This window comes from Lipotes vexillifer, unplaced genomic scaffold (assembly GCF_000442215.2).
Source record: "Lipotes vexillifer unplaced genomic scaffold, Lipotes_vexillifer_v1.1 scaffold395, whole genome shotgun sequence".
NCBI classification, from domain to species: Eukaryota; Metazoa; Chordata; class Mammalia; order Artiodactyla; family Lipotidae; genus Lipotes; species Lipotes vexillifer.
The window spans coordinates 4,127,327-4,142,352 of NW_006797390.1; the positions used below are offsets into that span (position 1 = coordinate 4,127,327).

Sequence of the window (15,026 nt, forward strand, 5' to 3'; positions counted from 1 at the left end):
GTTAATATCATGGGGAACCAGTGGTCTGTAGAATGTACTCTGCAATAATCCTAGGCTGGTGTGAACCAGAGCTGTAGCTGTTCACGCTGGTGAGTTGGGGGTGGGACCTCCCCTTGCTGTCACTGCCTGTCCCCAAGCATTTGTTTTTAATAGCAGTGGAGCCGAGAGGGTCGGGTTTATATTTAATATCTTTATGGGCTTTTTGGTGCCTGCTCTTTGATTGCCATTTAAATAGGCTGGAAAGAGCGCAGAACACTTTGACTTATACTTTTTTGTTTTCTGTAATGCTTCTCATCTTCAAAATTCAGAAAAAAATTAATCGGTGCCACCTCCATGCCGTGTTTCCCTGCGGAACCTGAGCTGGCTCCTGGCCAACTTGCGGACATGCACTCAGGCCTGGCAAGACCGCAGGCCCCGGGCTGTTAGCAGACAGGCCTGACTCAGGGCTCACAGACAGTGATGCCAAAAATAGGAAAACGTGTAATGGGAAATGAACTTGAATTTTTTTTTTTTTTTTGCGGTACACGGGCCTCTCACTGTTGTGGCCCCTCCCATTGCAGAGCACAGGCTCCGGATGCGCAGGCTCAGCGGCCATGGCTCACGGGCCCAGCCGCTCCGCGGCACGTGGGATCCTCCCGGACCGGGGCACGAACCCGCGTCCCCTGCATCGGCAGGCAGACCCTCAACCACTGCGCCACCAGGGAAGCCCTGAACTTGAATTTTTAAAATTAACTTGTTTTTAGGCTCATGATTGAAAAAACTTGAAAGAGAAATGGTGCTTTTCCTTTTGAAAGCCTCAAGTCATGTCCAGCTGAACTGGGGCAGCTCCTGCCAGATGGGCTGGCTGGGACCTGGACCCTGGGCCCTGTGCAGGTGGCGCTGAGAGCAGAGGGCAGTGGATAGAATTTGTCATCCAATGTTGGGCCCTTCTGAGGGTGAGAGAGCTACTAATAATCCCGCCAGGACAACAGTGGTAAGCCAGCACTGTGCTGAGTAACCGGGCTCTTCAATAGGAGATGTGGGAGTGGGCGGCCTGGCTTGGCCATGGCTGCCCTCTGTGGGTGGATGGGAGGGGCCTGCGGGAGGAGAGAGGGAGACAGGAGGAGGAGGCAGTCAGCTTCTGGTACCTGGAGCTCACAGCAGAATTCTTCTTACCCAGGGAGGACTGGCCTCAGTGCTGTGCTGGTGCATAACGGCTCTTGAGATCTGATACATTTTCAGAAACTTTGCAGGCTGGTCTTTGCACCATTGATGATTGAAATTGGCCACGGTGGGCGTATTTACACCACGGAAATCAGTGAAGGTTCCAAATCAGCCACTCGACCCTCAACACCCAGGTGGTTGGTAAGCGTTTACCAGCTTACAGTGGATCAGAGCCCCAAGAATGGGGACAGGGTGCACAGTCAGAGTGCCACCATGGACTAGAGCTGTCCTGTGCGGGGACACCGGAACCCGAGGGTGTCATGTGATCCCTGCCATGGATATTAAAGGGCTACTGGTCAGAGAGGGGCTGGGAATGACGGTGTCTCCGCAGGGCCTCTAAATGGATGCCGTGTCTGTCACCTCTGACACAGAAAGGAATTTCCCAGCACTGCCCACTTCGGCACTCCGCCCCAGGCGCACCGATCCTCCAAAACACCAAGCCTGTTTCCCTCTCAGGGCCTTTTGCTTGCCTTTCCCTCTGCCTGGGGACCTCCAGATAGCGCAGGACTCGTTCTCCCACCACAGCGGGGTCTCTGCCCGGACAGACATCCCCAACCGCCCTATGTGAAGCGGACCTCTGTCTCTCTCCATCCTCCTCCTCTTGTTTTTTTCTTTCTAACGCTCAGCGCTGCTGGATACTGAGTAGCATATTTGTGTCTTTGTTTGATTGTCCCTGTCGGCACTACACTGGAAGCTCCAGGAGGGCAGGGCGGTTTCACCCTGTTGGCAGCACCTAGAACGGGGCCTGGTACAGAGCAAGCACTAAATCAGTATCAGTATTTGTTAATGAATGAACAAATGGATCACACGTACCAGGCCTGATTCATTGGTGGTGGCTTTACTGGAGAGTGATGCTGAGATGGGTTCTGAAGCTCCATCCAAGGGCCTTGGAAGGAGTGCTGTGATCCCTCAGGGCTGTCTGTAAGGTCGGGGGAGATAGCACCATGGTACACATACCATAGCGGTCGTCCCTGATCTGGGTCCTCAGTAGCCCCTTCAGTTACCAAAAGCCTTTAGGAAGAGTCTAATTGTACCCGGAATGGCTGTGTATAAGGGGTCCTAGCCCTTTGAAAGGTCACATTTTTCATCCACCCACCCACCCATCCACCCGTCCACCCGTCCACCCATCCACCCATCCACCCATCCACCCATCCACCCATCCATCCACCCATCCATCCACCCATCCATCCACCCATCCATCCACCCATCCATCCACCCAGTGAATAGTTATTGAGTATCACTATGAGATACTTTGCTGATGGCAGGTGATGCACTGGTGACTACAACTGGTCCTGGGCCCATGTGGCTTCGGCGTGGGGAGGATTCAGAAGTCAAGTAGCTGTTGATGAGCTTGGAGGCGCCGACAGAAGAAAAAGAGCAGGACAGACAAAGAGCCAACCAGAGGAGACCAGTTTTGATGGGGGCCAGGGTGCAAGAAGGGGCCATCTGAACTGAGACCAGAGTGCTGGCTAGGAGTTTACCAGGTTGGGGGGCAGGTGAGAACCTTCCTGGGCGAGGGAAGGGCATGTCCTCCAGCCCTGAGGTAAGAAAACCCCGGCCTGTGCGGGGAACCAGGAGGAGGCGAGGCCAGTGCGCGCGGCGGGGAGACTGCGGTGGGGGGTAGGGCGGGGTGACGGCTGAGCCTCTGGAAGGAGGCAGGAGGCATGGGCCAGAAGGGGACTTGTCAGCCGTGTAAGTAGTTGGGAGTTCTCCCACATTTTAAAAGTCAGCAAACATTCATTCATGGGTAGAGGACATACTGAAACAGAATTAAAAACCGTAAGTGAATCCAGAGTCAGACCTCAGAGAATGTGCATTTTGTGGCTATGTCACTGGCTGCATTCGGCGAGGCCGTGGATGGGAAATGGACCCGTAGGCACTGGTGGGGACGGAGGGACTGATGAGCTCCTGTTCTTGGTGCGCCCACAGAGGCTCCTTTGGGCTCCAGTTTGCAGCTGAGCTTAGTGGCTCCTGGTGCTGCTTGCATTTGGATTGGTGGGTGGTTTAACACTCGCTCGCGTGGGTAACTGGGCTTGTGCACGGAGCTCCTCGGATCCGGGTTCGGTGCATGCACGTCTGCGCGCATCCCTCCCTCTGCCTGTCCCGTCAGGTGCCAACGGGGCGTGAGAACAGCGGACCTCTTCTGCTGCACCTTTAGCTTCTCTTCCTCATGACTTCTTTAGTCTGGAGGCGCCCAGCCCGGTCCAGCTTGCAGAGGCACCTTCCACACTGTTTGGCTTCCCTGTGTGTCTGAGCCTTTTGAAATGAAAGGTGAGCAGGTGATCATCTTCAGCTCAGTCAACCCTCAGTTACCCAGTGACCAGAGGTGCAGAGGAAAGCACAGAAACGTTGAAAGGAGAAGACAGTCTGGATTAGTGTCTGTTGGGCCGTGGGGTGTAAGCAGACACACGTGCTCACAGCTGGGCTTGCTCTCCACCTTTATGCCTGGTTGCTGCTTTGCCTGCTGACTTTTCCTACGAGTTGCAGAAAGAGGCCCTCTTAGATCACTGCAGATGAGGGACTCATGGATAATCAAGATTATTTTATTTAGATCGCATATGGTTATTCCCTTCCCTTGATGTTTGTTGCCGGGGGGGCGGGCGGTCATTGGATCTCCTAGTGTTTGCTTGACATCGGGTATGCTAGTGAAACTTTCTGTGCCTGTTTCTTTACCTGTAAAATGGGGACAGCAGCCTGTATCTGTCCATGATAGACAATCACTACAGCCTCAGTTCCTTGCATCCTGGGAAGGAACATGATTCCAGTGCAGGAAGGAAACAAATTAGCCCTGAGACCACACTGCCGTGCCCCTCTGGAGGGGAGAGGCTGAGGGAGACGGGGGAAGAAAGAAGAAAAGAAGGCCTTTCAGTAAACCTCTTAGCTTGTGACAGTGAGGCCAAAGCGGACTTTTATGAGAACCACATTTGAGCCCTGGAATAAAAAATAAGAGCAACATACTTTAAAAATTATTTATGATTTTAAGCACATGAAAGGCGTATCATGTACCCGGGGAGGGCGTAATGGGGAACAGCTGGTGAACATGTGTCTTGCCATTTCTGAGGATGTTCCTCATTCTCCACTGTCCAAGAATAACAGTAATAACGATGCTTCTGCTGATTGTATTAACAATACTAAAGAGGATCCGGGCGCCTTTCGTGGACCCTGCAGAACACGGGGGAAGAGCCAGGCTGCTGAGCTTGGTGGGGGCTGAGAGGGAACTCCAGCCTTACGCCTTCTCGGGGACCACGCAGCCCTTCCAAGGATCCGAGGTTTAAGAAGAGAGCCTGGATAGGGGAGTCAGGAAACCTGGGTTCCGAGGCCTGGTTTCACCCCTGACGCTGGCAGTTCCCTGCCCCTCTGAGTCTCGGTTTGCCCGTCTGTAACGTAGCGAGGCCGACGCTGCTGGGCGGGCCTGGCTTGCCCAGTCCTCTGGGCCCTGGTGACGTGGGGCCTGTGGGACTCCGGGGCGAGCATCCTGCGTGTGGCGGGGTCCCATCCTCGTCGCCGTCCTTCAGCTCCTGGCACAATCAGCCACAGTCACAACCCCCAGGCTCAGCGCCTGGCACCCAGGAGGCGCCCGGACGCGTCTGTGCTGAGCGCTAATGTGTCTTTTTCATTAAATGTCTAAAGCCAGAGAAGGCCACACTTGGATGGTACGTTCAAAGCCATTGAGTCAGGTTCTGTCTTTAATGATTTGTGAAGTGGGTCTGGAGCGGGGCTCAGCCTCGTGGTGAGCGGACCCCAGGACTCTACCCAACGGCCCTCGAATGGTGAGCTTTCCATCCTGGCCGGTGGGGAGAGGGGCTGTTTCCAACCCTTGCAGACGGGTTTTCTCCAGCGTCCGGCAGCTTCCTTGCACCCCGCCGCCCAGCGCTCCAAGAGGACTGCCTGCAGGGTTCTTCACGAAGCTCTCTCCCCTTGGCTGCGCTGTCCTGGGAGCTCTGGTTGCCCTCGTCTCCCCAGACCTACAGCTAAGGCTGCTCAGCCCAGGGAGGGTGTGGGCCTCCACCTGCTTCCCCTTCCTGCCCCTCAGCCCTGGACCTCTCTCTAGGCCGTGAGCTGGAGCCATCCCAGGAGTCACCATTTTCATTTCCTGTCTCTCGGGAACTCGTTACTGCTTAATCAATGTCCAGTATCTTGAAAACTGCTTTCTTAGTCTGTTTGGGCTGCTCTAACAAAATACCACAGACTAGGGAGGCGTGTACATAACAGAACTGCTCACAGTTCTTCTGGAGGCTGGAAATCTGAGACCAGGGTACCAGCCTGGTTGGGCGAGAGCCCCTTTCCTGGTTCGTAGCTGGCACTTTCTCGCTGTGTCCTCACATGGTGGAAAGGGGCTGGGAGCTCTCTGGAGTCTCTTTTATAATGGCAGCAATCGCATTCACAGGGGCACCACCCTCATGACCTGATCACCTCCCAAAGGCCCCACTGTGCAATAGCCATCACGCTGGGCATCAGGATTCAGGATATGAATTTTGCGGAGACACAAACGTTCCGACCAGAGCGACCATTATTTCATGTTTTTTTTTTTTTTTTTTTTTTCCTCTGGGTGTTTTGGTTGGTTCGGGTAGGGTAAATCTGGTCCCTGTTACTCCATCCTAGTGGGAAGTGGAAGTTCCCCAATTCTCTCTTTAGAGATGAAGAATCCGAGAGGGAGAGCCACTTGCCCAGAGTCATACAGCTCGTTAGCGTCAGCAAGGACCAGGACCCAGGTCATTCGCTCCACAGACATTAGTGTGCTCCTCCCGTGTGCACAGGGCGTGCTCCCCGCTCCCCAGATGCCCACCGTCTGTTGGGGAGACAGACGCGTGAACCACAAGTTAGGGATGAGTGTGGCAAACGTTATGACACAGGTATTCGTTCACAGGATGCTAAGGAAGCATGGCAGCAGGCGAGTGGCTCAGGAGGGTTTCCTGGGGAAGCTGGTACTTGAGCCCAGTGGAGGAGGAGGGTAATTCGGGTGGAGAGGGAGGGGGGAAGTTCCAGGAATAGGTGCGACACGTGCAGAGGCACAGAGGCAGGAAGCAGGCCCTTTGTCCTCCGAGCTTAGCATCCACGGTAGCGTGCATGGGGCCGCCCGCCATGTTTGACTGTGGGCATGGGCCGTTGTGTCTGCCCGGGTGTGTGCGCAGGGCCTCCATCAGGGCTGTGGGGTGGAGGTCGCCTTGATGGTTCTGGTGGGACTCTGGCCTTTTGCACCATTTACATTTTTCCTGGAGGTAAATGATGCTATTTGTAGGGCTTTGGAGCACCCCTCCCCCCATCAGGGAATAGTCAGAATTTATCCTGGTCCCATCCCTGGTCCCTCCAAAAACATGCCACAGGCCCCATTCCCCTTAGCCCGATTCTCTAGGGAGCTCTGCCAGACCCACTGCTAAGAGAAGGTTCAAGACCAGCTCGGAGGTGCTCAGCTAACCGTCTTCCAGGACAAGGCCCTGGGGCAGGTGCTGGTTGTTAATCCGCATGGATTGAATCCAGGCCCTCCTGGCCTCTGCCGGGACTGGGCAACCCCGCGCGCCCTTGCAGCTGGTGCCGACAGGCCGGGAGACCTTTCGGCCGGCTGGTGGCTTTGGGCTGTGGCTTTATTCTCCATCCTGGTTTCCTTCTACCAGGGCCTGTTACCTGACGACTGTTCTGTCCCCGGCCTGGGCTCCTGCAGTGGCAGCAACTGCTGTCATCAGTGCTGGGTCCCCAGAGATTTATCATTCGTTCGTTCTTTTAACCATGGGGGATGGTTTGACAGTGTCCTGCCTTCGTGGAGATGGTTTGGTGGGGAGGCTGGACGTGAATCAAATAATCATTCAAATAAATGTATAAAATCACAACTACGATAAGTGCTGTGAGGGAGAGGAATCTGGGCCCTCGAAATGCTGTGAAGATGGGACTTGACCTTGTCTGGAAGCCAGGAAAGTCTTCCCCCAGGAAGTGACAGTTGAGTGAGAACTCAATTGTGAACACAGGTTGGTGAGGGGGAGGGAGAAGGCGAAGGGTATAGAGTACTAAAAGTACTGCCCGAGGCTGGTGGCTGGGTGCAGCGAGCAGGGGACCGCGGGGCAAGGAGAAGGTGCAGACTTCTCCAGGACCCCCCAGGCGGTGTGGAGAATTTTGGTTTTTATCATAAGAGCAATGGGTGATGGTTGAAGACTTTAACGCAGGGAGGTGACAGGATCGGATTTTTGCTTCAGAAACATCACTCTGGCTCCAACGTGGAGACCGTATTAGAGGTGGACAAAAGTAGGGTTGCCAGATAAAATTCAGCATGCCTGGTTAAAGCCAGAGTTCAAATAAACAGTGAATACTTTGTTTAGTATCAACATCAGTATGTCCTAAGTACTGCAGTGGACATACTTATACAAAAGAATTATTGTGGCTCTAGTATAATTTTTTTTTTATGTGCGTATGCCCTCCGGTTGTCTTTTTTTTTTTTTTTTTTTTGCGATCCGCGGGCCTCTCACTGTTGTGGCCTCTCCCGTTGCGGAGCACAGGCTCCGGACGCGCAGGCCCAGCGGCCATGGCTCACGGGCCCAGCCGCTCCGCGGCGTGTGGGATCTTCCCAGACCAGGGCACGAACCCGTGTCCCCTGCATCGGCAGGCGGACTCTCAACCACTGCGCCACCAGGGAAGCCCCGGTTGTCTTTTTTAATGAAAAAATTGTTTCATTAAAAGTTAAAATTTATTGTTTACCTCAAATTCACATTTAACCGGACTTCTTGCATTTTTATTTGTTAAATCTGGCAGCCCTAAGCAAGAGAGGTGGGAAGCCAGTTGTTGCTGAAGTTGAAGCCTCCTCAGACTAGGAAACCAGAGGTGGACATGGGGAGAAGTGGACAAAGGAGAAACACCCTCGGTCGGTCCAAGTCTGTCTTTCCAAGGCATCTAGGATGCAGAGCCAGTCAGCTTCCTTCCTGCTCTGAAACTTGAATTGCCACTCACGTGCCCTTTAAAGACGCATGGTTACAGGAATGGTGAACACGCTGTCGGACATGTGCCCGGTTGGGACCTGCCCTAAATGACCTATGAGATGTGTTGGGATACGGTGAAGGGGTCATCTTTCTGCCCCTGTCCCTCCAGGCCCAAGGGTGCCCCAGAGGTGAGCTCTTTGCATCTAAGTGACCGATGGCAGGAGGTCAAGAGCTTTAAGACAGTAAGGGCAGTGGAGTAAGTTGCACACGGTTCTTCCCCGATGATCACTCACGTCGTGGCAGAGGAAGAGTAGAGTGAAGCAGCCAAGGTCGCAGGCTCTGCCACGAGGACCCGAGGCTCCAGCACTTATTATCTGGTTGACACGCTCTGTGTGATCTCAACTGAGATTCTTAACCCCTCTCGTTGTTTTTTCTTTTTGTGGTACGCGGGCCTCTCACTGTTGTGGCCTCCCCCGTTGCGGAGCACAGGCTCCAGACGCGCAGGCTCAGAGGCCATGGCTCATGGGCCCAGCCGCCCCGCGCGGCATGTGGGATCCTCCCGGACCGGGGCACGAACCCGTGTCCCCTGCCTCGGCAGGCGGACTCTCGGCCACTGCGCCACCAGGGAAGCCCAACCCCTCTCGGTTTTTAGAGGCACGTCTTTAAGATCAGTGCTGATGTACATCAAGCCAGGTGCATAGGAGATGCTTAGAAATGGTCTGTGCTCCCAGAAGTAAACGGTCCCCTCGGTTCAGAAGGCTGTGGCTCCTTCTTTGTGCAGAGCCCCGCCTGATGAATTTCTTGATTCACAGCTCTGATGTTGTCCTTGTTCACACCCTTCGGTGACTTCCCCTTGCCTCGTGCAGCGGGGTCTCCACGCACTGGTCTCCGTGTGCCTTTCTGCCGTGGACCGTCACGATTCCCCCATCAGAACCCGAGCACCAAAGAAACAGCCTGTGAACCCTTCTTAAATCCAGCTTGAACTTTTTTTACACTTTTGGTTGGCTTGGAATGTCTTTGCTGACATCTCTTCGAGCCTGATTCATTAAAAGTATGTATAAGGTGAGGCTGATAGAAGTATGATCAAAGAAGATAAAACACGTGTAGAGGCTAAAATAAATGCCCGTCACTAGGGAAGTGACTAAACAAATTAGAACTCGTACCCACTGTGTCATATGGTGCCTTCATGAAGGTAGTTGTACGTGGACTGACTTGGAAAGACACGTACTCGGGATATATTGCTAAACGAGAAAAGCAAATCGTAGAATTATACCATCGTACCTGTGACGTGTGATCACAGGTGTGTTTGGAAAGGGATTCAGTTACATATAATACGTATGGAGGGAGTCAGTATAAAACATACTCCAAATTGTGAATGGAGATTTCCTCTGGAGTGGAGGCTGGGATGGGATTGGAAGTGAAAGGAAGCTGTTAACGTTAGTTAATATACGTTTTGGTCTTGGTCTCTTTTTTTTTTGGCCACACCGCATGGCATGTGGGATCTTAGTTCCCTGGCCAGGGATTGAACCCGGGCCCCCCCGCCCCCCTTGCAGTGGAAGCGTGGAGACTTAACCACTGGACCGCCAGGGAAGTCCCTGGTTTTGACTTCTTTGTTTACTAGAACTGTGTTAATTTTGTGATTGAAATTAAGTCGACATGCATAGAAAAAGTGTATCAGAAGAAATAAGTAAACTGGGCTTGTGTTTCAGTTGTTAGATTGGGGAGGTTCTCCCCCTTCCCACTGATTATTGTGATTTTATTGAAGAACAGAAAAACAAAAGCAGGTTACCTTTCTGTTCAAGTCCCGGCAGAAACGCCGTTCTCCTTAGGAAGCACTTCTCTGATTCTTCAGCTGGATGTGCTGTCTCCTTTCTTTGAGCCCTCAAAGCATTTTGAGTGTCTTTTGTGGCATTTATCTCCATCAATATTACAAATGTTTTGTACATGTTTTACAGCCTCTCTAGATTTAAGCATCTTAAGGATATCTTGATAGAGAACACAGCCGGCTTTCCAGTCGGAGGGTCTGGCTGTGACTCTTATTCTAATGGTCATCTACTGCAGCAGGACAAATTAGCCCCAGCTTAGTCAGCAAGACACAGCCATTTTATTCTGTCTTACGAATTTTTGCTCAGTATCTTGAGCAGCGCTAGACGGGGTGATCCTTCTCCACGTGGTGTTGACTGGGGTCATTTGGTGGTATTTGGCTTGGGGTTGAGCTGGACAGCAGTGTCCAAGAATGTCGCTCACATGCCTGATGGCTTGGCACGGTAGGCGGAAGGTTGGGCTCGACCTCGTCCCTTCCCTGTCTGAGTCCTCTCCGCATGTCTCCTCAGACTTCCTGCAGGCGGCTCAGAGCTTCAAGAGACCAAGGCCGACCAAGGCAGAAGCTGCCCATCTTCTTAAAGGGTGGCACTGGCATAGTGTCCCTCCTGCTGCCCTGGGCAGGCAGCCCCAGAGCCCGTCCAGACTTAAGGGGGTGGAAACAGAGATGCCACCTCTTGAATGGAGAAGTTGTGTGCAGAAAAAAATCTGTGGCCATTGTTAATCCACCAGAGCTTTGCTGTGACAAAGTACAACCTCTGTGTCTCAATGACAACATCCGTAACAGAAAGACCAGAAGCTATAGTGTATGCACACACACTCTGTACGTTATGAAAAACCATAGGTACTATAAATACCAGTGATTATCTTGGTACTGACGCAGTGCTTTACTCGAGGCAGGTACTCACTAGGTGCTTAGTACTTTGAAAGCAGACTCATCAGATGTCTCCTAAGAAGAGCACAAGAGAAGTGATGCTGGATCGTCACATAGGGGCGTGGTCTGGTTGGAGAGTACAGACTTGGGATTGGGTTGACATGAGTTAGATCCAAGCAGTCGCCCAGTTACTATCTGTGTGACCTTTGTTGACTCATCTCACCTTTTTGAGCCTTAATTTCCTCATCATAACAGGAGGGTAACATCATCTAGCTGGCTGGGTGCAGTGTGCATTGGAGCTCATTTGAGTAAAGCCCTTAGTATGGTGACGGTCACACAGTAGGTCTTCGGTGATGATACAACAAAGATGTATAGAAAGCCTGAACTCGTCACCACGCTCCTCCTTCCCTGCACTGGTCACCTCCATTCGCACAAACAGTTGAGGGGGTTCACCACCTTGTGAAAGCAGGGAAGGAAGGGTAGGACCCTCCTGCTGGCTTCCCCAGCCTCGTCCTCTCCCCAGAGTGTCCCTTACGGGGGGAATCTGAGCCCCCTGCAGCTCTGGCTGTGGGTCCTTCTCCTCTGAGCGTTGGACGCGGCCGCCTCCTCACACCCGTGGCTTTGCTGTCGTAGAGGTACGTGATCAAGTCAGAAGACAGCATCGCGAAGACGTTCAACGAGATCCTGCAGCAGCTGAGCGCACCCCTGAAGCCCCGAGTGCCCGAGCACAGTAACGACAGGATGAAAAACCTCTCCTACCCGTTCTCCAGGGAGAAAATGTACCTGTGAGTATTGGAACTCTGGAGGTGGGGCTGCGTGGGGGATGGGAAGGGACGTCAAGCACCACTTGGGGCCTCAGCTCGTGAGCCGAGTGCCCGGGTGCCTGGGAGATGGGGGTGGAAGCCTGCTCTCAGGGTGGGATACTCCGTGTGTCTGCCTTCCCAATCCCTGTCCCTGAGCTAGATGATCGCAGATAGCTCTTGAATGTTCATCCCGTGGCTTCTGGGAAAACCTGCCACTTCAGTCACTTTGCGTGATGGATGGAGAATCGGGGAGCAGACAGCCAGAAACTTCGGGACTCTGTGAGCAAAGTGGTCCGATACCTGTTTACCTTCTGCAGGGAGAAGCCACTCTGCTCTGTTCCCAGTCTAACAGGGTTTCAAGGTATTGTGATAATCCAGAGAGACGGTGGATGAGGCTTCTGGACGTCTGTCTTCTCAGCTGCCAGCTCGTGCCCTCCCTGACCCAGAGGATGGGAGGGAATAGTTGTTCTTCTCAGGGATGGCCTTTTGGGAAGCCTTTGGAAGGGGGAGTCGTGGTTGGGAAGTGGGAGATGCAGAAGCCAGGCACTAATTCTGTTTTAGGAGCTAATGATAAAACAAGAAACTATCAAGAGTGGTAAGAGAATGGAGTGAGAGAGGGAAAGGAATGGGCTTGGAAAGGAAGAAAAGATACAGGATCTGTGCTTTTGGAGGAGATGGCATCGATGGGCTGTGTTTCTGCCATTCATTGGGTACCATCTCTGCCCATCTTTCCCGTGTTAGATAACAATTCTGTACACATGCATATGCTCCCTCATTGAATTTTTACCCCCTAACGATTCTGGTACCAATTCTGGTCACCAGTTCCGCTGTGTGTGTGGGTTTTCCCGCACCACCAAGAAATTCTCCGACACCAGCTGGCTGCCCTACAATTCAACAGTTCAATTCTGAACTGTTCAATTCAATTCTGTACAATTCAATTCTGACACTGTTTACCTGGAAATAGCATCAGATTGCTCAGGCTGAGGGCTCAGTGTCACAAGACTGCCCCGCACTTCAGATGCCTAAGCAAGTCCAGGTTGCGACCTGTGCTTCTGACCAACTGGCTACAAGTCAGAGGTTCTCACGACCCCCTCCTTGCATTCGACTAATTTGCTAGAGTGGCTCACAGAACTCAGGAAACCAGTTTACTCGCTGGATTACCGGTTTATTATAAGGGATGTTAAAGGATACAAATCAACAGCCAGGTGAAGAGATACATAAGGCGAGGTCCCAAACAACGGAGCTTCTGTCCTCGTGAGTTTTGGGCTCAGCGTGGAAGCGTTTTTTTGTTTGTTTGTTTTTTCGGTACGCGGGCCTCTCACTGTTGTGGCCTCTCCCGTTGCGGAGCACAGGCTCCGGACGCGCAGGCTCAGCGGCCATGGCTCACGGGTCCAGCCGCTCCGCGGCATGTGGGATCCTCCCGGACCGGGGCACGAACCCGCGTCCCCTGCACCGGCAGGCGGACTCTCAACCACTGCGCCACCAGGGAAGCCCTGTGAAAGCGTTTTGATTCACCAACCCAGAAGCTATTCAGACTGCATTCTTTTGGATTTTTATGGAGGTTTCATTCCATAGGCGTGATTGATCAAATTATTGGCCATTGGTGATTGATCCAACCTCCAATCCCGCTCTGCTCCCCGGAAGTCAGCTGGTAGGACTGAAAGTTCCAACCCTAACTCCTGGTGATTTCCCGGGCAACCAGCCCTATCTTTAGCAGCTTTCCAAAAGTCACCTCATTAACATAAACTCACTGGTGGTTGAAAGGGGCTTGTTATGAACAACACGACACTCCTGTCACCTTTATGGCTCTGAAGCAATTTCAGGAACTGAGGACAGGAGACCAAATACTATAACAAAAGATGGTCTTATGGCTCCGAAAATGCTCAGTGGCTCTTATGGCTCAGAAAATTCCTAGGGCTTAGGAAGCTGTGAGCACAGGGGATAAAGACCAAAATATATATTTATTATAAATCACAGTGTCACACTCCCATTGTGAAGCGGCCGTCCAGATATAACTATCCCTCTATTATGGAGAGGAAACCAAGGCCCAGGATCTGTCCAAGGTCATGAAAGCTTAAGTGGCTGGACTGGGATCGGCACGGTGGCGTCCCGGCCGGCTGTCGTTTTTGCGCTCTGAGCGTCCTGTACATCTCCCCTTCCTTGGGCCCTGTCTCCACACCGGCGCTGGCGTCTGACTGGCCACCTCCCACACGGCTTCATTCACTCAGCGTCTGTGATCCCCAGGCCAGTTCTTCACCCGCAGCCAGAATATGCTCTCCATCCTCTGAGATTTCATAGCAATGGTCTGCTTGTGGCCACGTTCTCCTCTGCATCAATTGCTTGGAAACAGCGCCCCCCACACATCCCCAGTGGCTGGGCTCCCAGGGGGCCGGGGGCACGGTTCAGGTGTCTGTGTGCCCTCCAGCACAGTGCCCTAAGGACAGTCACACAGGTGGTGTTTCTTTTTAACATCTTTATTGGAGTATAATTGCTTTACAATGGTGTGTTAGTTTCTGCTTTATGACAAAGTGAATCAGCTATCTATGTACATATATCCCCATATCCCCTCTCTCTTGCGTCTCCCTCCCACCCTCCCTATCCCACCCCTCTAGGTGGTCACAAAGCACCCAGCTGATCTCCCTGTGCTATGCGGCTGCTTCCCACTAGCTATCTGTTTTACATTTGGTAGTGTATATATGTCCATGCCACTCTCTCACTTCGTCCCAGCATACCCTTCCCCCTCCCCGTGTCCTCAAGTCCATTCTCTGCGTCTGCATCTTTATTCCACACAGATATTTTTTTGAGTGAAAGGTCAACATTTGAAGTTTACAACAGACACAGGTCTTGCATAATTGGGAGTTTGGTATCTAATTGCTGTGACAACATTAAATGAAAATTTGAAAAACAGTTATAACCCCAGCATCCTGAAACTGCACTCTTTTCTGTTGTTGTGTTGTTTTTTTTTTGTTTTGTTTTTTCCCCCCAGCTGCGCCGTGCGGCTTGCAGGATCTTAGTTCCCTGACCAGGGATTGAACCTGGGCCCTCGGCAGTGGCAGTGCTGAGTCCTAACCACTGGACCGCCAGGGAGTTCCCCGTTGTTGTGTTTTTACTGTCTTTGTCCACGCACAGGAATCCTTTTTATATACTTTCGTTTTTAAAACTCATCATAGTATAATGTTTTCCTGTGATAGTCTAACTTTTTCTACAGTATTTCTAAAGTTTTCATAATTATAATTTTCAACGGCTGATGATAATCTATCCTTTAGGTTTTGGAATTGCGTCTTAGCTCCATAATCTTTATTATAAGTAAGTTTGTAATGAACATTTTCATTTATGGACCTTTTTTTTCCCGCTGAATTAATTTTCCCAGTGATACATTTCTATGATAAGTTTTCAGAATTACTGGGTCAGAAAGAGTGTAAA

The 15,026-nt window shown here is 52.0% G+C and overlaps 1 protein-coding gene and 1 non-coding gene across 2 annotated transcripts in view; one reads left to right on the top strand and one right to left on the bottom strand.

Annotated features, from left to right (window-relative positions):
• The window catches only part of ANO2 (anoctamin 2), a 335,332-nt gene that overhangs the window by 80,175 nt on the left and 240,131 nt on the right, over window positions 1-15,026 (top strand). Inside the window, 2 exon segments of the mRNA XM_007469512.1 lie at window positions 1,014-1,018; window positions 11,436-11,585. Of these exon segments, the coding sequence (XP_007469574.1) occupies window positions 1,014-1,018; window positions 11,436-11,585 (155 nt within the window).
• On the bottom strand, window positions 14,618-14,690 carry TRNAG-GCC (transfer RNA glycine (anticodon GCC)). Its single transcript has one exon. It is a non-coding gene; the product is annotated as a tRNA-Gly (tRNA).